Source organism: Colletes gigas, unplaced genomic scaffold, assembly GCF_013123115.1.
Source record: "Colletes gigas isolate AHSC1104 unplaced genomic scaffold, ASM1312311v1 Colletes_gigas_Sc00009, whole genome shotgun sequence".
In the NCBI taxonomy this organism is placed as follows: Eukaryota; Metazoa; Arthropoda; class Insecta; order Hymenoptera; family Colletidae; genus Colletes; species Colletes gigas.
In genome coordinates this window covers 7,603,586-7,628,895 of record NW_025106638.1, presented here as the reverse complement: position 1 = coordinate 7,628,895, position 25,310 = coordinate 7,603,586, and the positions used below count along the sequence as shown (strand labels likewise).

At 38.0% G+C, this 25,310-nt stretch overlaps 2 protein-coding genes across 5 annotated transcripts; both read right to left on the bottom strand.

Annotated features, from left to right (window-relative positions):
* Positions 1–1,560: 1,560 nt before the first annotated feature.
* On the bottom strand, positions 1,561–14,408 carry LOC122397253 (low-density lipoprotein receptor-related protein 1). Of its 2 annotated transcripts, none has more exons than XM_043396303.1 (8): positions 14,196–14,408; positions 9,771–9,933; positions 9,459–9,590; positions 9,095–9,373; positions 8,509–8,727; positions 7,953–8,369; positions 4,398–4,652; positions 1,561–1,830 (listed from the first exon to the last, which is right to left on the bottom strand). In XM_043396303.1, the coding sequence occupies exons 1-8, from the start codon at positions 14,247–14,249 to the stop codon at positions 1,811–1,813; spliced, it is 1,539 nt and encodes a 512-aa protein (XP_043252238.1). In that variant the 5' UTR covers positions 14,250–14,408; the 3' UTR covers positions 1,561–1,810. The 2 variants fall into 2 exon arrangements, with proteins under 2 accessions (XP_043252238.1, XP_043252239.1); XM_043396304.1 differs by having other exon boundaries at positions 8,509–8,655.
* A 5,671-nt stretch (positions 14,409–20,079) lies between these two features.
* On the bottom strand, positions 20,080–25,246 carry LOC122397568 (DNA mismatch repair protein MutL-like). 3 transcript variants are annotated; one of them, XM_043396816.1, is made up of 12 exons: positions 24,095–25,246; positions 23,856–23,976; positions 23,606–23,770; positions 23,270–23,544; positions 23,083–23,202; positions 22,877–23,014; positions 22,328–22,803; positions 21,979–22,264; positions 21,798–21,915; positions 21,400–21,715; positions 21,182–21,323; positions 20,080–21,105 (listed from the first exon to the last, which is right to left on the bottom strand). In XM_043396816.1, the coding sequence occupies exons 1-12, from the start codon at positions 24,236–24,238 to the stop codon at positions 21,013–21,015; spliced, it is 2,394 nt and encodes a 797-aa protein (XP_043252751.1). In that variant the 5' UTR covers positions 24,239–25,246; the 3' UTR covers positions 20,080–21,012. The 3 variants fall into 3 exon arrangements, with proteins under 3 accessions (XP_043252751.1, XP_043252752.1, XP_043252753.1); XM_043396817.1 differs by having other exon boundaries at positions 23,856–23,972; XM_043396818.1 differs by having other exon boundaries at positions 24,805–25,246.
* Between the last annotated feature and the right edge of the window lie 64 nt (positions 25,247–25,310).

Here is a 25,310-nt window from a genome sequence, read left to right as displayed (position 1 = left end):
ACGTTTCAATACACAGGGTGCTCGGCCACCCCTGGGAAAATTTTTAATGGGAGATTCTAGAGGCCAAAATAAGACGAAAATCAAGAATACCAATTTGTTGATAGAGGCTTTGTTAAAAAGTTATTAACGTTTAAAGTTCCGCCCGTACGGAATTTTTTTCTCGAAAATGCGCAGGATTTCGGGGGTATGTCTATTCACCAAAAATGATTGTAATTGATCCCCGCAACCGAAAATAATTTTTCCGGAACGATTTGAAATTTTTGAATTTAATTGTTAATAACTTTTTAACGTAGCCTCCATCAACAAATTGGTATTCTTGATTTTCGTCTTATTTTGACTTCTAGAATACCCCATTAAAATTTTTCCCAGGGGTGGCTGAACACCCTGTATGTATCAGTTTGTTTAAAAAATATACAGGGTGTTCGGTCACCCCTGGGAAAAATTTTAATGGAAGATTCTAGGAGCTAAAATAAGACGAAAATCAAGAATACCAATTTGTTGATCGAGGCTTCTTTAAGAAGTTATTAACGCCTGTAGAATGTGCTATGAAGATAGTGGTTCTCATTCACAAAACTGTAAGACTGTCGATACGTCTGTAAGTAGAGTTTCTCATGCAGAATGAGAACCACTATCACGCGCACGTAGCTGTTCGCAGATTGCCTATCTACAGGCGGAGCTTTAAACGTTAATAAATTTTTAACAAAGCCTCGATCAACAAATTGGTATTCCTGATTTTCGTCTTATTTTGGCTTCTAGAATCTCCCATTAAAATTTTTCCCAGAGATGGCCGAACACCCTGTGTACAAAATAGTTAGTTTTATATATAATTGTTTCACAAATTGATATCTCATGTTTGTAACAATTGATCAATATAAACTAAATATTGATAATGAATATTATATTTACAAAATTATGTACCTGTATCTTAACCGGATCCGTTGATCACTCTTACTCATACTCGCTTGGCCTAACTCTTTGAACGTTGACCTAGTACTGATTGCATGGTGTCGTCAATTAGCACTTAGTGTCCGACTCCTCGAGCAGTGAATGCGCCTTATACAATGAGGCTCCATCCGCCGTGCTCAAGTGTTGGAATGTTGGTATTGTGACAGTTTACGGCACTGTCAGCGTGCTCTTTCATTTCCTTTCTCTAGTCGTTTCCTTCGTCTTGCTAGATCTTTTAATGTTCGCCTTTCTAAACTGTCCTACTCGTTTACAACTTCCGGTCTACCTCTGAAGAGCCCGTTCAGGCCTGGTTAGTTCTCCAACACATTTAGCGACAAGGGTCTTCTATTTTTTCGTTCTCTTCGTTCAAATCAAAGTTGAGGATATAATTGAAAATTACTCGAAGTCTACTGACAATTTAGAGACAATCACGCTCCGTTGGAATCGTAAAATAATCCGTGAGAAAAGTTAGTAAGAATCGCAGTGCCTCGTTGTAGTGTTCGAGAGTTAAAAATCGTTTAATTTTGAAACAGATTAAGGGAATCATCGTTTAGCGGAAGAACGGGGAAAAAGATTTAAAGATCGTTTGGTCGATTTAGAAGTTTTTATTGTAAAAGTGCATCGAAAGGTTGCAACAAAGAAGAAAACACCGCGGCAGCGAGCATGATCGTTGCTTGCTTCCGAGGAAACTGGTCTTCGACGTTGACCCTTGTCCTCGAAGCGTCTTTGGTTGGTGCACCGTTCACAAATGGCGCGGGCATCGACGTTCCCTATCCTCCCGTCCCGTTTCCGCAGATTCCGTGGACGGTCGCGATGAACGCGTCGGCGGCGATTCGTTTGCTCCGATAATCATGTTTCGAGTGGGTTAAGGAAACGCAGTGCATCCTGAAAACAGATAACGTTCAATCTCGTCGCTTAGGACAAAAAAATCGATATCGTACCTCGGTACCGGAACAATGTACTACAACAGAAAATATGACTGGAACGGAAACGTTTGAAAGTGGCTAATAAATCGACTCGTGTCCGATTTTAATATAACCTCGCAGAATGGTAGATAGCACGCTATGCGTAAAATATAATTATACGGGATGTTCGGTCACCCCTAGGAAAAATTTCAATGGGAGATTCCAAAGGCCAAAATAAGACGAAAAACAAGAATACCAATTTCTTGATTAAAGCTTTGTTAAAAAGTTATTAAAAAATTAAATTAAAAAATTTTAAATCATTTTAAGAAAATTAGTTTCGGTTGCAGGGGTCAATTATAATAATTTTTGATCATTAAACATACCCCCGAAATCTTATTCACTTTCGAGAAAAAAATTCCTTACCGAAAATATAATCTCAGGCCTGAAATGGTTCCCCGAAAATGTGAATCTTTAAAACATCATAACTCTCGAACGAATGGGACGATTTTCATGTTTCAAAATGCAAACAACGCGTATTTTGGTGAAGAATATGTGACAATTCCAAAAATATACGAAAAGCTATCCCTTGACTGCGCGAAATGGGAAGAACCCCATAAAATTGGACCAATTTTCAAAAAGCCATAACTCCTACAATAGAGAATATATTTCAATGAAACTTTTTTCTTAAGTATAGCTCATGAGCACCTACAAAAAAGTATTAGACAACTTTTCTGTAGGACGTCAAACAAAATTACTAAAAATCAAGAAAAATCGACAAGGTGCCTACATTATTCGATGAAAAAAAATTTCAAATCGTTGTGGAAAAATTATTTTTGGTTGTGGGGGTCAATTACAATCATTTTTGGTGAATAAACATACCCCGGAAATCCTGCGCATTTTCGAGAAAAAAATTCAGTACGAGTGGAACTTTAAACGTTAATAACTGTTTAATAAAGTCTCCATCAACAAATTGGTATTCCTGATTTTCGTCCTATTTTGGCCTCTAGAATCCCCCATTACAATTTTTCCCAGGGGTAACCGAACACCCTGTATGTCTGAGAAATTATACTTCTATTTAAAAATATTCATTAATACTTCTAAAATAACACAATAAAATTATGTCCTAAATTGACGTGAAATTAGCTATAATTTAAAAATTTTAACTCAAATGCGGCACAGGTTCCCGAGTCTGGTAAAAATTTTAATGGGAGATTCTAGGAGCCAAAATAAGACGAAAATCAAGAATACCAATTTGTTGATCGGGGCTTTGTTATAAAGTTATTAACGTTTAAAGTTCCGCCTGTAGAACGGCAATCTGCGAACAGCTGCGTGCGCGTGATAGTGGTTCTCACTCATACAACTGTAAGACTGTCTTTCTTTCTTTCTTTCTTTCCTATATTTTTGGGAGCAATACTAGTAGTATCGGCTTTCTAACAACACCATTTACCATCTACTTTCTAAATCATCTATTTCCTACTTCCACCTGTCTCCTGTTCCTTACTCCAGGTATTCCCCTCTCTTCTGCTATTTTAACTCCTCCTCCTTCCCCTCATCTTCTCCTCTTTTCTTCTTAACTCTCCCGCAACCCTAACCTCGCTTCCAGCAGTCGCTTACAACTAAAATTAAAGGTAACATTAACCTAATACAAAAGAAAATAAAACTCTAGTCTTAATTCCTAATTATCACTACCCCATTAGGAACATCCTCCTCTCCCTCCTCTTCCTCCTAACTTTCTATCTTCCATCTTCTTTTCTTTCTTCACAAATCCTCCCCTATCTTATAAAAAAAAACCCTTCATTACCCTATATACCCTGATCCTATTCATCGCCAACAACCCTACCACATCTTCCCCTATCTTCGCTATTTCCTTTCTCAACCTCCCTCGCATCTCCTTTCTCTCCAGGTTATACAAACCACACTGAAACATTACTCCACCACATTCTCCTCCCCCTGCCCACACTCACACCTTCCGTCTCTAATCATCCGTTTCCTTGCCAATGACCCTCTTAGATTATAATGTAAGACTGTCGATACGTCAGTAAGTAGAGTTTCTCATGCTGAATGAGAACCACTATCACGCGCACACAGCTGTTCACAGGTTGCCTATCTACAGGCGGAACTTTAAACGTTAATAACATTATAATGAAGCCTCGATCAACAAATTGGTATTCTTGATTTGCGTCTTATTTTGGCCCCTAGAATCTCCTATTAAAATTTTCCCAGGGTTGGTCGAACACCCTCTATACAAAATGTCACTTTGCGTAGTTTTCGTGTCACCTTCCTCACAAATGATACCAAAGCGTTCCTCGGATTCTTCCGATTAAAACGAGTCCAAACACGATATAGATCGGACTACTTTTGATCGACAGCATTTATCTATTAACATCTTGAAAATTGTTCGTTTCCCGAAGCTAAAATTTTACGTTTGACATCCATTCCCCTTCCCCCTCCTCTGCAGTAAATTTCAGATCGATCGGCCGCGGGTGCCATTTGGAAGAATATCCGACAATAAACATCGAGGTATTGATAAATGAGTATTCTACTGACTGCAAACTGAGCAGTTCTTCTCGTCGGAGCCGTCTCCACAGCCATCGCGGCCACTGCAAGCAATGGCGTCCGAACGACACCTTCCGTTGTCGCATCTAAACGGGCACTGTCTGGCGGAAATCCTTCCGCGATTTCGAGTCCGACAAGCGCCTCTTGGTTCGTCGCTACCGTCTCGACAGGACACCACGGCATTGCAAAATTCGTACGCTGGCAGACACTGGCCGTTGTTGCATCTAAACGCACCCTCCGGACACCCTGGAAAACGATACGCGATTATTTCGTTTATTCCTATTTTGTTTCACCGCTTCATTCGCCGCGGTAGAAAAAAATACAAAATGGATTCGGCACGTTTCGAAAAATGTTGAAGCATATTCGAAAAAATAAATAATATTAGTTGAAAAAAACCGATGTACAATGTTGGATCGAAACATATTACCTTCGCGGAGGATTCGTTAAAAAATAAATTGCAAAACATCGTAAAACATGAAAGCTTAAGCGATATTTATTCGGTGCGATGAAATTAAAGGCAATAAAAATATTATCCCATCCTTAACACTATGAATCACAGATATGAACAATTGCGTTGCAATAAAAAAATGTTACTTTTAAATTTGTTGCTACGAAAAATTTGTTGAACCCCAACGATGAATCGGTACCATTTTCTTAGACAGATAAAGTCAACAGTTTTAAAGTAACAGTATGTTTAATGCATGATCAGTTGTCGTCATGGTGGCAACACTTTGAAATTCGTTTCCGAGAATTCCGAATGTTTATCTCCATTCATGACAACGCCGACGTGTATGCAAAATATTGATACAGACTCTGAATATACATTCTGTTTATCATTTTATAAAAAGGAAATGACAAAGAATGTCAAGTGTTGCCTTTTTTTGTTACACTTGTTGCGCTTACGATTCTTTGTTAGATTTTTCATATACAGGGTGTTCGGCCACCCCTGAGAAAAATTTTAATTGGGTATTCTAGAAGCCAAAATAAGACGAAAATCAAGAATACCAATTTGTTGATGGAGGCTTCGTTAAAAAGTTATTAACAATTAAATTCAAAAATTTCAAATCGATCTGGAAAAATTATTGTCGGTTGCGGGGGTCAATTACAATCATTTTTATGAATATACATACCCCCGAAATCTTACTCAGTTTCGAGAAAAAAATTCATGTAGTTGAAAGTTTTGGGTAAAAAAAAAGAATTTCGAATCGTCTTGGAAAAATTATTTTTAGTTGCAGGGGTCAATTATAAGCATTTTTGGTCAATAGACATACCCCCGAAATCCTGCGCATTTTCGAGAAAAAAATTCCGCACGGGCGGAACTTTAAACGTTAATAACTTTTTAACGTAGCCTCCATCAACAAATTGGTATTCTTGATTTTCGTCTTATTTTGGCCTCTAGAATCTCCCATTAAAATTTTTCCCAGGGGTGGCTGAATATCCTGTATAAGATTTTAGGATTTATTTGATATTTTAAATAAAATCACAACACAAAATGGCACACACATTATTGATCAAGTAAATTCTATATAAAATTGTCGGTATTTAATGTTCTCATAAAGAAACCTGAACGAACTTATTACACAACCTAATAGTTCGTTCAACGTCTTCGCAAGTCTTTGGTTATAGAAAGCGACTTTCTAGGTCGTCTTTATCGGACAGGTCTGAAATAGATAGACACACAGAAAACAGAAGTCTAAACTTTAGTAATGCAATGAAGTGTGTGCAGAAACAATTAGACAGAATTTGATGATTGCAAGAACAAATTGGAAACAGAAAACTATGAAGCAAGTGTGGGAGGGTATGGAGGGAAACAGGACGTTGTCAGGAGCCCGAAATAAACCCTCCCAGTCTTAATAACGATGATATATATTTTAAATAAATGATATATATTAGTCGGGCGCGCGCGAGTGTACGTGACAATCCTCGTCAAAGTCTTTGCTGTAACTGTCCGATGACCTGGCCTGCTTGGCCTTGCCATCCCTTTGCCGCTTTCCCTTTTCCCGTAAGGAACAAAGCGGCCTACGTCATGGGAAAACCCCTGTACCCTGTCCTCTCTAAGCTAAAGAGGCCCGTTAGCCTCCTACACAAGGACTTTTACTACTAGTTTTACTGCACATTCAGTCAGCAAAATATTTCAACAGAAAAGTAATTCAATGTAATTTACGACATTTGTTAAAACAACAAAGTATAAATATAAAATAATCCCGTATTATTGTTTCGAGTGTTTATATACGTTATCGTTATCAATAATTCGAAGATCAATGTTTTTTATCTTACGCTGAAAGTATTATTATCGTTCAAATATATTATCGCTTGGGATCAAAAGCGATAAAACATGTCTTTGAGATAAGTCATCCACTTGTTAAAGGTAACTCTAAATACTTAGCCATTTCTAATAAAAAATATCTCACGTATCGGTATTAAAAGCGATATAGTAGGATTTCCTTCGCGTCTTAAGGGGCCATTCTACCTTGTAGGCATGAAAAATACGTGTTCCTTTGTGATTTTTTTTTGCGGGTTATTAAAGAGCGATTAATTCCGGATTTTGTAGATACATTTATTATATATTTAGCTATATTTACGAATTTTTGCAACGCATAATATCTATTGATTACGCTGTTTTTGTTGATCATCAAACAACAGTTTTTACGAACGGCACACGACTGCGTAAGTACGTGATATCTTGCGAACAAGTTATTCGAAATCCTAAAACCAACGATATTCTTAATATAGATGAGTGTGGTTATAGCATGAACTAGGATCTTTTCAAAAAAACAAAAAATGGCAAAATGGCAGCTATTTTACGAAAAAATACTGAATATTTTCATATATTTGGTTGCTTTTTTGTTAATAAAAGAAAAAGTATTGCATATATCGCAATTATCCTAGTTCATGCTATAGGGAGACCAGTTCTGAAGATACTGTATAAATTTGATGTTGATATCTTGAATAGTTTTTTAGTTATCACGCACGCAGTGCCGAAAGATGTAGTTTCGAGAAAAACAACTTTAAAGTTTCACGTCTAGTTGTTATACCTACGCGCGGTACATTTCAGCAGGCTATAACTTCGTTAGGTTTCCGAATTTCAATTTAATATTTGGTAGACATATTTTCGAGACTACATATTAAAGGAAAATGCAAAAAAAAAATATCGATTTTTTTAATCCCACAAGGTAGAAAGGCCCCTTAAGGAAAATCTCCCCTCACTGGTGGAGACGAACACCGAATATTTATACCATAGATCAGTTCGGGTATGTAATCAACTTTTGGGCTCTTGTCCACTATCGAAGTAGATACAAAATACTTTGAAACATCTTGTATATCCCTACAACAAGGGTAACGAAATAGCGGCTCTTACTACTTACTTGCTTGGCCCCAATCAAAGAAAAGCGAACCCCTCCACAATCGTTTGGTTATTACGATTGAAAGGAAAGTGCCTACATGCAGCGAGTGGTGACTAAACACGTTGATAGTGGGCAAAATTAGTGTTGCCCGTGACGTGTCAGAAGTTCGTCAGCCCTGCCCTACAACCATACGAGAACTTACTTCGCCTGTTGTTGCAGCCGATTTCGTCCTCGCCGTACGGGCAGTCGCGACTCCCGTCGCACAGCGCCGCTCTCGAAACGCAGATTTTGCTTTTCTCGCAGCGAAACGCCTCCTCGGGGCATTCCAGATCGCGCTCGGTGCACCGTTCGTCCGATCCATCAGCGCAATCTGATCTCCCGTCGCAGACGAAGAACCAGCTGATGCAAACGCCGGAACTTCTGCATTGGAAGGTGCCAGCAGCGCACCCTCTTCTCTTCGCGCCGCAGCTCGAGTTCCCGCGGAATCCGCAGTCGCAAACGCCACCTATACACCTGGAATACGGATCCGCCAATCGGCACTCGAGATCGGAAACGCATTCAATTCCCAAACTGATGGCCGCTGCTGTGCTCGACTCGTGTCGATCCGTCTTTAAAGGTCCTACGAACAAGACAGACAAGATTCATACATTCATATAATCTTGAATACAAATATACACTTGATCAATTTAATTTCACCAATGACAAGACTTGATAAAGAATCTGATTGAACTTCATATTAATTTAAATTATTTACTTACCTAACGTCGAAACAGAGATCGTGCTTAACATTGTCGGGAACTCCGTAATTGCATCGACGATAATGGAGTCGTCATCGTCCGCTTCGTCGATCGGCAATGGCGGCTTGGCTGTCGCGTCCTCGATGATCGGCCCGGTGACCAGGTTCACTGGAATCAGGATAGGTGGTGCGCGTGTCGTCGTGGGCATCGTGTCGTTTTTTAACCAAGAAATTTGAACGCCTACAAAGATCCAATTGGATCGAATCGAAGATCGTTTTCGCACCCTATGAACCTTCTCACGGTTCACATTGTGAACTTCACAGGCGTGGCAACAATGTTTGTAGTTAGGTGAGAACGAAAGGAGGAGTCGAGGTGCAAACTCCATCGCCGATACGGTCGAATGCTTCGAGAATTATGGGTTAGGTAACGGGTGAATCTAACGATTTGCACTTCATTTAATTAACACATTCGTTATCACCGTTAAATTGGAAAACTGTTCCATCAGTAACGATGTTAGATTTGCAGACATTCTATTAGACTTAGCGAATATCTTTAACCTGAGGTTTTACTAATAAATATTACAAGACTCAGCGACCTAAATATTTACCTGTTTCCTCTTGCTGATTCTCGGGTATCGAAGTACGATCATCATCGATCTCGTCGATTTCCAGTGCCATTTCCGTCGAGCTCGAATAGTCTAAATCGTGATCAACGAGAGGTGGAGGTCTGACGAGATCGTCCAGACGGCAGACATCGTTCTCGCGACGCATTGGTGCCGTGCATTGACACCGGCCGAACAAGTCGGGAATCAAAAAGTCGCAGTGAGAATTTTTCTGCCAGAGTCTACAGTGAGCGTGCTCGTAACAAACCTCGCCCAATTTTGCCGCTGAAAATTAACAAATTTATTTTGACTAGTATCGCTAATATCGGAAGAAAGAATGTTTCGATAACCTAAAAATTACTGCACTTACGACCCAGGCACGTGTGCCGACGAAACTGAAGGAACCCATCCTTGCAGCCGCAGAAACCTTCGTAACATCCACTGTTGGCCACTTTCAGGGAACATTGCTCGTCGACGAAACACTCTTGGCCAAGAAGCGTAGCTTTATATCGTGAAACAAACGAATACACGTTACCTAGTGTTTTTTCGATTACTTTCGATTCTCGTCGCGTCGTACAGTGTTCTAAGTGACTGACTTATACTTTTTTACAGTCGGCCGGCGGTTTTAAAACACCGTGCATCCGTGGTCAATTCTCGTGAAACGATCGAAACAAATGCTCACCCTCGATACAGTGCGTCGCGTTGTACGCGGCGAAGTACGGCAAACATCGACAATATCCAAGGTGACATTGTCCACCGGCGATGCTCGACTCGCAGTCTTCGTCCCTGTTACACACATCTCCAAGCCTCGTGCTTCTCGTCATTGGCGAAGATAGGATTGCACCCTGAAACACGTAGAAATACCTTCAACTTCCCCATACCATCTATTAAAGTTGTTTCAGATAAGTATTGTATCGTATTAAAGGGGACATAACGAAAGGTGTTTAATTTTATGTTAACCTTTGTTAGATTCATAGAGATCTCGCGTAGGCTTCGATCAAGCCAAGCTTACCGTCCATCGAGATTCTCACGAGCTGTCGAACAATGCGCGTACAGTTTCGCACGAGAAATCCGTGGCAATGGAAACAGAGAAACGCGGAAGGAAAGGTAAGTGGAGACAGAAGCTCCAGATGATAGCGGAACAACTGTTGTCGGAGAAGAGTAGCGATAATGGCCACGACGAATAGTTCGTTGGGAAGCTGTGAGCAGCTGTGGGCAGCCACGACGAATAGTCCGTTGGGTAGCGATGGGGCTCGAAACTGATCAAATCTCTGACGTAGCGATGGGTTCAAAATCGAACAAATTGGTGACGTCAGATTCGAATTTTATTCTTAGAAAATATATCCAACTTCGAGTGCTTATGATACGAAACATACAGACAACTTAATTTTCAGTCTTTCAGAAATAAAAAATGTATTAACAAATATTATATAAAATTGTCAAAGCAGTACGGCCAATTAAAGCATTACGTCTATTTAACATCACGTACTCAAATACTCGCTCTTGTATTTTCTTTCTTGCTATAGTAAATGAGTAGAAATAAATATAAACAGACGACTGTGTTTTATCCCGGATCTACTGGTCGGACTTATCAATAAGGTTTATGTACCAGATTCTGACATAATTACGACACCATTAATTGTCTGCACGATCTGTTCGAACTAATTATGTACTAATAAACTATCGAGTAATTGCAGAGTGTTGAAACGGTTTGTAGCGTAACGACTATGATACGATCTGCTAGATAAGTCAAATAAATGGGTTCTACTAATGGGTCCTGGACGAATCGTAAACAATATTGTTTTTCATTCGCGTTGAACGTGCCGGTGGTCCCAGATTTGAATCATCTTCGATAATAATAATATGTATGGAATGTGCGAGATCGAATACGATTACTTACGAGTTACGATACGTTTTAATAAAAATTTAAAGTTTAAATTGGAAGTAAAAAATTTAATTTACAATCAATGGTAAGCAGTCGAATACCATCGAAAAAATTCTTTAGCCAATTCTATTCTCTTCTGTTAATTTCACAGTTTTCTTCTAGCAACATGACCGTTGCACCCGTTACTTCGTAGTAGTCTTCAGACTGTTTCGTGGGAAACTTGTTTCTCAGAAATATTTTCAAGTAGGAAGTTTATTCAGGATATAGTTGTCCTCGAAATATTGTTACACTAAACTGTAAATTATTTCCATATAAAAAAAAAAATTTCAAAATGTCCTTTACTATTCCATTATTGTATGCATGTTTAAATGTTCTAGATTTAAGGCGTTGGATTGGTCCAATTGAACTATTGGCGTTGAACGTTTCGAATCGTATCAAGGGATTCGAATGGCCATTGCTATAAGCAAGAGGAGTCGATGATACGAGCGCGTATACATACGCGCGCATTGCGCACCGTTAACCGGTTACCCGTGAGCGCGCGGCTCGCACTTTTGTTCGAAGAAGAGTCGTTGATTCGTTCTTCGCGAGCGACCACGGACAACGATAACGTTCTTCCGATTGTTGCGCGCCTTTTACGTTCTGTCGCGGCTGTTTAATTACAGCCAACGAACCACGACAATGGCAGCCGCGAAGTCGAGCAAGTACACGGTTCCATGGGGGTTCAGCTGCAATGGGAAGCATTCAAACATCGTCAGTTACGATCATGGGACGCCTGGGGGCGCTGGCGTCGTTTCTAACGCACAAAAACACCGATTATTACATAATACAGAGGAAGTCAGCTCCATTGACCTTGACCTTGACCTTGACCTTGAGCATAACCTTAACGTATATTGTAGAGAGCATCCATTTATTCGACCTTCGGAAGATTCTATCCGTCGCTAATCGTTAGTAAGAAAGTCATTAGCACTGGTTACTGTGTAATGTACCAGAAGTCAGTTCGAACAACCTTGACCTTGATCTCGATGCATGTTATAGAGGGCATTCTGTTGTTTACTCTCGAGAAGGTTTTATCGTTGTTTAAATATGCCTATTTTCATATTTACGTGTTAGAAAACTTCATAAAAAAAATATAGCGGCGTAAAACCTGATGACCGGGATAACCAGAAAACAGGACCACCACGTCCAGTTCATTTATATTCAAATCTTGTTTGTAATATTCTGCCCGTATATCTAGCAGAGTATGCTGAGCACCGTCATGTCGAGACCATATCTTCCTCTTCATATTCAATGGAGTACTTTTCAAAAATGTGGGACAAACGGTTATCTAAAATTCTCTATAAACTGCATTCGGTATACATGAAATTGTTTCCAAACAAAGAAAGCAATTTGATATATGTATACTTCTTTGTTTATTTTATTATTTAACAGAATGTCTGGTCTATTGTGACTTATTGCCTCGTCTGTTAGTATCGCTTAGTCCCGGTACAGGGTGTAGATTTTATTTTGAACCACTCTCTCTGATACGTATCTGTAATAAGGAATGTACTCTGTGACTAATTTGCATACTTTTGTTAGCTGCCAGTGTATATTCCCTAGTCAATTATGTTAATGCTTGTGTTATGTCCCATCTATTCCTGCGCATGCACCTGTTACATGTTGAATGCTATCCTATTCCTTATTGCATATTCGCCCATTTTCTTGCATGAATTCCTTTATTATGTATTTCCTGTGATTCCTAGTGTTTATGACTTGGCTAATGGGCCTTATTAGTAAGCCTAATCATATTAATGTGCCTCTAGATTTAAATAAGTGGTCGACAGTATTACAAAGTTACAGTATTAAGGTGCACTTTAGAAAAGCTCATGTTACATTTGCAAACTGGTAAAGTACAATTGCAATTGCTTTCGTGGTGTTACACAATCCTCTTGTCCATTAATATAATCTGACAAGTATTGACTACATGGCTGGAATGTAAGGGGTGGTTTACAAAATTAGCAGCAACAAAGGAAGTATAATTCTCAGTTCGAAACGACGAATGTTGTGAAATTGCAAAATTGGGGAGGGACAGATCGCGACGTTCCCTTGTCGAGCAACGATTTCGAATTTGCACCGACCGCCATGTTTTACGCGACGTTTGCTCGCTTCACGGGAATCTCCGTGACTCCCTCGTCATTATCCGCTGGGTTATCGGCACTAGAATCGTTAACGAGCCCCCACCCTCTCTGCACACGCCAAACCCCCCATTATCCCGTTTCCGTAGACATGAATTCCCGTTGGATCTTCCCGTTGTTGCGTTAGATCTGCGCGCGATCGTTCGAGTTTCGCGTAAATAAAACTATCGATCGCAGATCTCCCGTAACCGAGAATCGAGATTCGACTAGTTCAATTTTAAAGGTTTAACCCGCCATTTTCACACCTCTAACAAGGGAAGGACACGAATTGTCCAACTTCGATTTTAAACGTGATTTTGCAGAATGATAGTATATGTTTTTAACAATAGTTTTTAAGATAAAAATAATTGAAATTATACATCATCAAACATTTTGGGATTTCCGATTTACCGGGGAAAAAAATTAATCGCTATCTCGATAATTTATAAAACACTTTGTAAGTGTAAGTGTATACGCTCGTAAGTGTATGCACACATCTGTGACGAACATAAACCACTTGAGAATGACTTTCGATCGTTGACAAAGAAAATAAATATTTATGAAGCGACTAGTTAGAAATATTGAAAAAATGGGTTATTTTGAAGCAAACTGATGTCAGCACAAATAGAAACCGAATCGGGACCAAAAGTATATACTTACATTGGATATTATATACAATGTATTATACAATATATAATTTTGATGTATCTTCAGGACCACAGAATCACTTTAATAATTTTAGAATAATTAACTACATGCATTTAAATTATACATATAAATTATAAATATGTATATAATTTCTCAGAATTTCTTACCTAAATACATATATAATTTTGATCCGTTTTCTTGGCCATAGAATTATATTAATCATTTTCATACGGCTGACTAAACCTCGACACAAAAAAAATTGTAAATCGTCACTCGAATATATTAAGATCGCCTCGCACGCCACAAGAATTAAAATAAAAAAAATGAAATACTCGAGACGGCATTAATTTGTTTCGTAGAAAATTGTCAATATCCTAGAGAATGCAATCACTGTTTGAGGAAGGGAACGATTGTTCGCACTCACCAAACAATTGCACGCGACGCACAGAAGTAGAATCGTTCCACGATTCCCGCGCATGGTTCCTGCGCGAATAGATCGCTCCGTTATCCTTCGCCCTTCTGTACGGTCGACGATCGGCGAACGAACGAGATCGGTGCGTTTTTTTTTTCTTTTTTTACAAATTAAAATTTCGATTCGACTTCGATTCGAAAGATGCGCGCGAACGTGTGCGATCGTCGTGCGCGATGTATCGGCGCGTACTACGGGATGACTGAAAGCAAACTGAACGGACCCCCCGTTCACGAACGATGGAAAAGCGGACACAACCGCGTTCCCTCGGTCTTCCCCCTCCTTACCGCGGTCTCAGGGTCTTGGTCTCGCTCTGGATTTCTTCCGTCAAATTATTCTCCCTTCCGCAACCGTGTAACGTCTTCCGAGTTACGTTTCACAGAGTTGGGCACATTTTTATCTAGACGAACGGCGAATTTGACGCGTTCATTGCCAGTCCAACACCGTCAAAGTTTCTGCGAGACGAATATTTCGATTTCGGACAATCATAACCTAAAATTTGTCTTCGTATCTGTTTTTGTTTCACTAAAATTCTTACAGTTCTTCTTCTTATCGTCATTATTACCATTGTTGTTGTTTCAAACTAAACAAAATCATCATTCAACCTAGTACACTGGAAAGGCCCTATGGAAAACATATAATTTTGGAACGTTTATCGTAATGATTAACGATCTTATAAATAAGAAGTTGACTTTATAACCTAAAATTTATCTCCGTATCTAGTTTTGTACCTTCACTAAAATTCTTGCAGTTCTTCCTGTCATTGTCGTTGCTGTTTTTCTTTTTCTTCTTATCGTCATTATTACCATTGTTGTTGTTTCAAACCAAACAAAATCATCATTCAACCTAGTACACTGGAAAGGCCCTATGGAAAACATATTATTTTGGAACGTTTATCGTAATGGTCGACGATTTTAAAAATAAGAAGTTGACTTTATAACCTAAAATTTATCTCCGTATCTATTTTTGTACCTTCACTAAAATTCTTACAATTCTTCCTGTCATTGTCGTTGCTGTTTTTCTTTTTCTTCTTATCGTCATTATTACCATTGCTGTTTCAAACCAAACAAAATCATCATTCAACCAAGTACACTGGAAAGGCCCTATGGAAAACATATAATTTCGGAACGTTTATCGTAATGATTAACGATCTTAAAAATAAAGAGTCGACATTGTATTTTTAATTTTCAATGCATATTTGACCGGTGTCGGATCGACTCGAAATGGTGGTTAATTCATCGGCCGAGCGATCGTTCGAACCGCAAAATGAAGGAACTTATGCTGCACCTTCCTCGATTCGGTTAATATGCGTAACACGATGCGGTGACTAGCGATCGGACCGATACGTTGGGTATCGATGATACTTAAGCAATTCGATATTAAAGTACTCGGCGAAAAGTGTCGACAGGTATCAAAAGTTGTGGTTGTTGGTGTCAAAGGTTTCATACCAATACCATTTAATACCGAATAGATATCAATATCATAACACGTTGACTATCAATATTTTCTACCGGACCAAGATTTCAATCTTAAATAATAGTACATTACGTAACATGAAATTTGCCTTAGTACTTATTTTTGTAACCTCGCTGCCATTCATGAATCCTAACCAAATTTATTTCTTTTAACGTTTCAACTTAAGAATTAATTTGTTTAGTTCCATAGAGGAAAATCCTATCACCCATACTTGAGAAGGAATTGGGTCAACGAATAATAAGTTATTATAGTGGTTTTCGAGTAAGTGGGTTATTGAAATCGTGACAATCTCGGCTGATAATACCAAGCAATCTACTTGCTTTGATGGCAATATTGCTGATGTGCAGGGAATAAGACAAGCGATCATCGTAGGTCACTCGCAGGTCATAGGCGTTATTGATGGTAGAAAGCTGGTTGAGCATGTAAGGATACGTAATTATCTGCTGATTGTCGAGATAGCGAATTATATTCCATTACTAGAATAACGAATAATGCTTCATCCGGACCAGTGGTAGCCAAAAAAAATGTTAACAGATTTCTCTGATGTCCATACTGTTTTGCGATAATACGTAGCTACTTTACGACGTTTCTTCGCCCTCTCAAGCTCGAGCAAATGTCTATCGATAGTCGTTAATCTTCGCAGGCAATTAGTTAACTGTTTCCATTTCAAATTAATTCTTCGAAAGACCTCGATCCAAGTTAATAAGCCTTCATTGTTTTCGAGACTATTGTTTCCGGTCTAGGACTTGCAAAACCAACTTACGGTTATTGACCTCGCGCCATTAGCTTTGCAAATGTTTTCGGCGGCTTCTATAGCCGGATGACCCAGTTTAAAACTTATAAACATCCAGTGGCGCGAGTACATTTTTTCTATAGTCCATTTTCCACCTGAAGAAACTTGCTATTACATTAATAGTCGGATAGCGGATGGTCAACCGACGGAGTTGTGTCACTTCTGAACCATGTTTATGGGCTTCTTAGGCGACATAGCATGAACTTTAACAGATTTCTATTCCTCTATTAAAATACATAAATGATCATAAACGTTAATAACATAAGATACATAAGTGACCTTAAATATGTCAATTCTTCCTAAATTAACTCTTACCTAGGTCCTCCTAATGTTATCTTCAATTTTAGATCGCGTACAATTAGTATGCAATGACAAATTTTGGAGGCGAAAATGTTTTGTATTATTTATTTATCCTACATGCCTTCTGTGGCGATACAACGATTTACACGGTCCACAATTGTCTCAAATGACTGCGCTATGTCCTTTTGTGCAGTACCTTTGACGATACTAGTCACGGCCTTTCGAATGTCTGGAATATTGTCATAACACCTTTCATGGTCCTCTCGCTTTGTTTGCAGATTGTACTGAGAAGACCATGTCCCATCACCAGTAACAATTGATTCCGTAGCGCATCACTAAAATCGTCGTTCGATATAAATGTTCACATCGGTACAAGATTTCCCGTCGAACGTCTCATAAATAAAGCACCGATAATAGGTTAATGGCGGCTGATCCTCGTTTAGTTGTACTGCTCGATGCATATACCGTTTTTCCTTTACAGCGTACCGGAGTCGTTATTATTGTTATTGCTATCTAGTCTCGTAGGTCGACCTATCGTGACCTTGAGCAGCGTAGGGACGCGCGAAGGGGAAGCAGGAGGAAGAAGGAAGAGGCACGAAAAGCGCCGCCGCCGGGCATAGAATTCGGCTCACGCGCTACCTGCTTCGAAATTCATTGGTATTCCAGCGTGGCGCTCGTTGACGCGACCTCAACACCTTCTTCTCCTCCCCTTTTGCCGCCCAATCCCCTCCCCCCTCTCCCTTCCACCCCTGCGCCACCGCGACAACCACCCATGCTTCTGCGGTCGGTGCATCGTTGCGTGCGGCATTGCCACGCGGGCATCTCGAAACGTCGTGTACGAACAAACGGTACCTCGGTGGACCGTTTCGACGGCGGGGTGATTTCCCAACCCGTCCCGCCCGTTTGACCCCGCGCTCGAGAGACGACGACCGCGTCGTTTCCGGTCCTACTGCTTACGCCCATAGATGGAGCGAAGCCCCGTCCGTGTGTTACGACGCGTAAGTAAATTATTAGCTGAGAAACTCTCGTGGCAAAGAGACCAAAAGAAATTTAGCCCCTTGCGCTTCGGGACCGTTTTAACGTTTCGTTCCACCCACTGATCGAAAGACATTTCGAATAAAAATTGTACGATTACTAGTTTCGCGCTAAGGAGAAAGGAACACTTGACTCGACCCGGTCGAATGTCTTGTCGACGGCAAGAAAATGAAAAATTAATGCGAAATTACCCCATTGTGGGATGAGGATTTCGGGGGAAGGAGGGTAATTAGGCGGAATGAATAGCCTACCCCGCCATGGAATGTCAAAGCCCTGTCACACGAATGTTTTGGAAACGTGCAAATACAATTTATCACACACCATTTTTGTATATCTACATCTAACAGGATTGTACAACATTGTATTCAAATTATCTAATATGGAAGCAGAGTTAAAGTGTTAATGTACAAAATTAACTTGAAAAAGAAACGATTTAAACGTTGAAAAGTTTACTAGATATGTACCTTCTATTTACAAAAGCTTTTGCGGTTCGATACCTGTGACAAGCTGATCGTCGATCGACGTGCAGTAACGACAATCGATCGTTAATTCTCAGCCATCTGGCGGTTGTTTTTGGTAGATTGACAAGGAGGTCGCTGCGAACGAACAGTGAAAAACGGGAAGCGGGAAGCGAGAAGGGAATAGGCGCTCGAGTAACAGGAAGTGGCGCGATGAACTGCGTCGGAATGTAAATTGAGGATCAACCAAGCTTCGAACAAAAGAAGAGCCACAGACGCGAGAAACGCCGAGGGACGCCTCGAGCGCGAGGTAAAGGACCCGCGCGGAAATACTGTATAACCATAAAAGGACCGGGATAAAAACCAAACAGCGTCTTCATCGACGGTAGCGCCTTAACCCCACAAAGCACGTATCGGCACGCGTCACCGTAGCGAAATTCTTCGATACGGTTCGATACGGTTCGATACAGTTCGATTCGTAACGATTTGTCTCGATTCGCGATGCGTTGCATCGTTGGTCTTCTATTCCTTTAACCTGTTCTCTCCCATTGTACCTTTTCGAAGTCTCGCGCGAGCAGAATGATATTTTCCACGGTTTGTCGAAGACGAGCTGAAAGAATCGCGACATCATGGCAATGATAAAACTGATCTATCATTCACCAAGATTCCGTATAACTCTCTTTGGAGCTATTTATTTCTTTCGCTTTAACGTTTTCTTTAACATTTGATTGCTTATTATCTTCGAGATTAGGTTCGAATCTGTGAATAGGAAAATTTAACAAGTTCAAATATGTAGAAAGTAGAGAGAATCGATGAAGTGCTAGATGAGAATTAAATTAGCCTGCGATTCATTTATTTATGACATGCTTGAAAGTATAAACCGAATTCGAAACGATTGTTGTAAAGATCATTATCGCTGTTGCATACATATTGTAGGTATACATATGTACGTTATTACAATATTCAGTCTTGTGAAGCGATACAACGAAAAATTTAGTTTCACCCGGATGTCGAGCAGACGCATTGAATGGGACAAGGCCTAGAATGCATTTGCAATTTAGTTTTCCATCGACAAATTTGAATAGGAAATTAGTATCGCTCCACCTGCTGTAAGAAACTATTCACTTTTATATTTGCAAAAGAAGTAACACTAATTATAGTTTAAATAAAAGAATACGATTTATCTTAAGTGGTGCAAATCCAAAGATAATAAATTTCTCTCAGATCCAGAGAGATCTCGACACTGATCTCTATATAGATCTCTATGTAGATCAGTTTTTACGTATTGTCGAGCTATACGAATTTTTTCAAGTATAAATAATAGATTTTATTGAAACAATACATCGTTACAATGTACTACGAAGCTTGTGTACAAAGTTGATCTGATAACTCTTGTCGACTTTGAAATTTCGAAACTATTCCTATCAAAGGTGTGAAAATACCGCGATAGAAATAGCGTTAAAAAATGATCTTAAGGAAAAAATAAAAATAGTCACCGGCAGGATACAACGAACAGCAGTCATGGGTGACCATAGTCACCGTTAGCATCGAAATAGTTAATGTTTGAACAAGGGTTATTTATTTCGGCATACGACACTGATAATATGTGTTTCGTGTACGTGGACTATCAAATGTTGAGTAACGAATTCGAAAACGAGACGTGTAACAGTTTAGAAAGTAAATTGGAACGAAATAAGATGGAAAACATGGACGTTGAGGTATTGCAAAGCGTTGTTGAGTGATGCATAAGGAACTTATTGCATGTCACGCAGTTATTTATTCTCGAATACGATTACATTTCACGATACATTGAATCGTTACTTTGCAATTTCTCGCTTTAACGTAGTTTCAGACTAGGTCGATTCAAACGGGAATAGTTACAGAATGTGAACGCATACGTTTCCGTATTCGTTTTCACAATCATACTCTGGGAGAACAAGATAAAAGGATGAACGTCATTCGCAACGAATCATTTCACTAGTGATTAATTACGGGACGCACGAGTATGTAAGGATGTCCGGAACGTTTCGATATCTTTCCTAATTTATCTCTTACACTCTGGATGCGTCCCGATTATGAATGCTTATCTATCAAAGTATCTGCAAATTATGCTCTAACGACGATAAGTCTACGCCTCCGTTCCGTAGCTCGTTATCCTCTTGGAATTAATTAAGTCCCGCTTACTAATTTCATCACACGATTATTTGCATCCTTCTACCTTTCCTTCGGGAAGCACACTGTCGACAATGTCGACTTCGCGATCCCAGACTTTACTGTACTTTTTATCCAGCGAGGAGACTGTAAATAAGATCACGTGATTTGCGGAAGAATCTCATTGGTTAGTCGTGCACCTCCGACCAGGAGTGTATCATAGATCCGACGGTGAATAAAAACTACACTTTATTCATTGATAAATATAATTTAAATCTATGTTTTTCTATATTATTTTATTTGATTTCTTTATACAACAATAACTTTCAAATAAGGCCCTAAACGACATAAATAATAACTTGTATCTTCTGTTGGTTCCGTATGTAATCGGAACACAGTGCCCCACAATTTCGATCCTGCCACCCAGTCACGTGATTTTATTCGACACTTCTCGCCGAATGAAATGTAAAGTTTAGTCTTGAAAATTTTATTATTTCAAGTTTAGTGAAATAATCGTGTTTAAATATAATTATGATATTTTATATTATAATCTCTCATTCTATGTAAGTAAATGTATGGGATGTAATACTGACAAATCGTCTTTCTCTGAGAACCATTGTTTCAAAAGTTGTTCTATGCTCTCTGTGCTCTCCTATAATTAATTGCAGATAATTTATGTAAACAATGCTAGGATAAAGTAAAAATACCATTGCGCGTTCTAAACTTGCCTCATTTGTATTTGCATCGGACACGTTTAATTCCTTTTTTAGACGAATCGTGTCTAAAATCCAAATATGTGCGGATTTGTGAACAATCCATAAATTAGGGGATAGTAACCCAACAATAAAATTGGCATTATTACACACTTTTCTGTAATATTTATATAAAATATTAAATAACGATAAATAGTTTCATATATGTAGATATAATAACTTCGGTCACTTACTCGTTCAGAAAACCTTCAGTTACTTTTTTCAAATCCATGTCCCAGGGTACAATGGTTCTCATTAACAAATTGTGTTTATTCGGAATATTCATTGCATTCATTTTTTCCAATATTTTTTTTAACCTTTTATTAGTGTTACAATTTTTAGCATTTATTTCATTCTCTTCGATATCCTCCTTTTCTTTATTATCCTCTACTTTTTCATCCTGTGCGAGATCTCTGTAATAACCGCGTTCTTCGGATGATAATTTTTTCCAAAGATTAATTAACGCGTACGCAATTTGAGATGCTGTCAGAGCGGGATTCTTCTTTACGACTAAAAATTAAAAGTACCGATTACACACGTCGACTTCTTGTACGTATTATGCACAACGAATTAAAATATTCAATCAATTTACTTTTTGATTTCATATGATTAGAAAATTTAATGAAGCCCTCGCAAGTATTTCCATGGGTTTCACTTTCCAACGATTTATTGGACTCTTTATCGATGTAAGGTTGTACATCCGTACCTCCCTAATAAAATTAATTTTCCTACTTCATAATGTTCTTATAATCGAATTCATTTCGCAGTTTTACCTTTATACCAGGCACATGTCCCTTGCTCCATTCTTTTAATGTAACACGCTTTGTTGAAACCGATTTATTTTTCTTTGACTGCAAAACATGCGCGTTCGCGCTTTCTATCTTGTTTTCTTTATCGCTTGTATCTTCCGGCTTAGTCTCTGTGCTACGTGTCGCTAGTACATCTTCAAAATTAAAATCTTCACCTAAATCGACGATAGGTAATTGATTGAATGAATCAGAATGTGGAGTTAATTCAAATGGGGCACTATCGTCTGTGTCTTTCTTTGTATTTTTGTCGCTGCAAAAGATAAGAATATATTAAAAATTGTTATACTTGATGTATAATGCTTGAGATACTTACTTCGGATCATTCGAAATATCATTATCATCACCACAAAGTAATGCGAAGTTATGCGAATTATTCGAATCTGTATCGCTCAAATTCAAAGCTGGTAATGCAACATTAAAATTTTCTGAGATTTCCATGCAACTATTACCACTCTCTTTTTCATCATTTTTCTCATTTTTAACAATTTGCGCTTCTCCGTTATCTTTGGAATTACTATTAGCGGCATGACATAGATCTTTAACTATATTATCATCAGACTTTTGAGATGTGCACATGTATTCATTGATCCGTTTATTATCACGTTTTTCTGTGCATAATTTTCTTTTTTTAGACGCGGGTCGCTCAGTTTTTTCGTCATTATTACTCATCATTTGTGAAAATTTTTGATAATCGTTAAGCGATTCGTTGAAAACGTTTTCTTCTTGTTCTTCTCTTTGCATTCCATAAAAATCTGTTATATATTTATCCAGTGTATCAAAAACCACTTTCTGTACATACAATACACGTTATACATAAATTTCAAATTTGAGTTACAATTAATTTCACTGAAAGTTGAATTACCTGGTCTTTAAAAAGTATGGAATTCTTATTCGGCTCTAGATTAACATCAATATTTGCTGCATTTATTAAAATGTACAAAATAAATATTGGCTTCTTTGATGGTGAATCCAATGCTTCTGATATCGATTTAGTTATTATCTAAAAATAAGTTCTAAATTTCTTGTAATTGCATTATTTAATTCCAATAAAAGTGAAAAAAAATGTACCTTCTCTAATTCTTTGTCTTTAATAGGCCTGTTGTTTACAAAAATATATTGAGCTCCTGACTGAAACACTTCCAACATATTCTGTGTTTCTTTTTTAGGTACCATTAATTTCATATTAAACTAAAAAATATAATTTAGAAAATTAATATTTTTAATCGCATTGTATAACTGTAATTCATATAATTACCTCAGTACTTTCAACATTTATCCAAGACATATTAGATGTCACTTTTTTACCTAAAGTGTATGTCACAGCTTCTTCGAGAGTAGTTGTACTAGGTTTCACAAAAATAATATTACTATCTACTTTGTAACTCATCCGTATTGAAAATTTACAAATTCCGTAACTCTTGATTAAGGATTCTAATATTTTTATGTCTCGATTAGCTTTCTTTGAATTAGTAATTATCTGTCTTCGAACTGGTACTTGTTTAAATAATTGCCTGACTTGAACAGTTGTCCCTAAATGAATAAAATATTTTCAAAAAATAAACAAATAAAACAGTTTCATTTTTTTTCATACCAGTAGCTCTGTGACAGGATTCAGACTTTACAATATGTCCAGAATGATCTATAGTATATGATTGGGCTACTTCTTCTTCTTCTGTTTTTGTTATAATTGTGAGATCCGATACAGCACTCAAAGCATACAATGCTTCACCTCGGAATCCATATGTCTCTAATGTATCTATCGATAATATAAATATAACAGTTAGAAAATTATACAGAGTATTGTTTTATTAGTATTCCTTCAGAGTATAATAACTATTTACCTAAATCAGAAAAGTCACATATTTTGGATGTATAAGATTGTAAAGCCATGTTAGGTACATCTCGTTTGGCAATACCACAGCCATCATCCTTTACTTCTATCAAAGCAACACCGTTTTCTGTCTAATGATAGAGGTATGAATTTCATATTAAAACGACCGAAATTAGAGATGCAATAACAAAAAATAACACGTAAAAGGCAATACACGATTGTAAAATACGAAAACAGAGTAGAAAATACCAAATTGATCTCGATGTTTTTGGCATTGGCATCCAGCGCATTTTCTATTAATTCTTTCGCTGCATTAGATACCGAAGTTATTATTTGTGAGGTGGTTAGAAGTTTTGTCGTATCTTTATCTAAGGCGGAAATACTCATTTTCATGAAACATTAAATTTTTCGGCATCCAATTCTTCGTTCACAGTACTAAACTACTTTAATTATTTAACATTAATTTTGAAAAATGTTACGTTCAACCAGGGTCGTCAGTAGAATTGGCAATTCAGACAAATTCCGACCGCGACCTTACCACTCGTTTCACACCCCCAAAATCGTCCACGAAGTTCTTATTCCCCTACTTTTCTCTTCATCACGTGTATAATTGTATATTCTCTACTAGGGAGTGCTGGAGAGGAAACCGACACACAATGGTTTGGATATTCAAACACACGAATTAACTTAATAGTGTTATTAGTCGTACATTGTTCGTTATGAATGAAACGGGTTTAGGGGTTGTTTGAGTCGTAAAATTTGATTTTGATATTTTTTTTGTTACTGAGGAATAAGGAATTGCTCTGATATGCGTGTTCAATTTTCTGGATCGTTAAATTTCCATCAAAATCCAACGACACAATATGTACAGAATGTTATAGGTTAGCTTCACATCTTTATTATATTAATTGACAAGTCTGTGTTATTAATACTAATAATTGCATTTAACGAATTTATACGTATAAAATAGGATTTGTTATAGTCCTTCGATGATAGGTTTAGTAATTGCCACACATTCTCCCATAAAAACTGAAGCCTCACGATACATGTTATTGGTAGAGAATAATTTAAACCGAGAAAAAATACACTTATCCCTGTGAATAGTCCTTGTTTAATTTTAGATCTATCTGTGAGTATCCAGACATAGTTTAAATAAATCAAATTCAGAATTAGTAGATCTAGATTTTTATAGTTGTTTTCCAAAAATAATATTGAACTTAAATTGAGACAGTATAATTGTAGTACTGGGGATATTATTATACAGGCATAATATCATTCTTATAAATCAAGTCTTCAGAGTCAAGAGTATCTGTTATATTTTTTGGTAAAAGTACTAAAAGTGCTAATAGTAAAAGGTGTTGTATAGTGACATCTTTTTTTCATTAGTACAATTATCCCCTATAATACACCAATTTGGTAATGTTGCATACATGGATAATTAAGAAACAAGACTTGTTTTCATTCC

Excerpts from the sequence above, each read along its gene's own strand:
- LOC122397253 (XM_043396303.1), bottom strand. The coding sequence starts at position 14,249 with ATGCGCGGGAATCGTGGAACGATTCTACTTCTGTGCGTCGCGTGCAAT. Across the intron at positions 9,934-14,195 it reads GCGTCGCGTGCAATTGTTTG|GGTGCAATCCTATCTTCGCC; the intron begins GTGAGTGCGAAC and ends TACGTGTTTCAG. Across the intron at positions 9,374-9,458 it reads TCGGCACACGTGCCTGGGTC|CGGCAAAATTGGGCGAGGTT; the intron begins GTAAGTGCAGTA and ends GTTAATTTTCAG.
- LOC122397568 (XM_043396816.1), bottom strand. The coding sequence starts at position 24,238 with ATGAAAATGAGTATTTCCGCCTTAGATAAAGATACGACAAAACTTCTA. Across the intron at positions 21,916-21,978 it reads GACATGTGCCTGGTATAAAG|GGAGGTACGGATGTACAACC; the intron begins GTAAAACTGCGA and ends TAATTTTATTAG. Across the intron at positions 21,324-21,399 it reads ACTGAAGGTTTTCTGAACGA|AAAAGTGTGTAATAATGCCA; the intron begins GTAAGTGACCGA and ends TAAATATTACAG.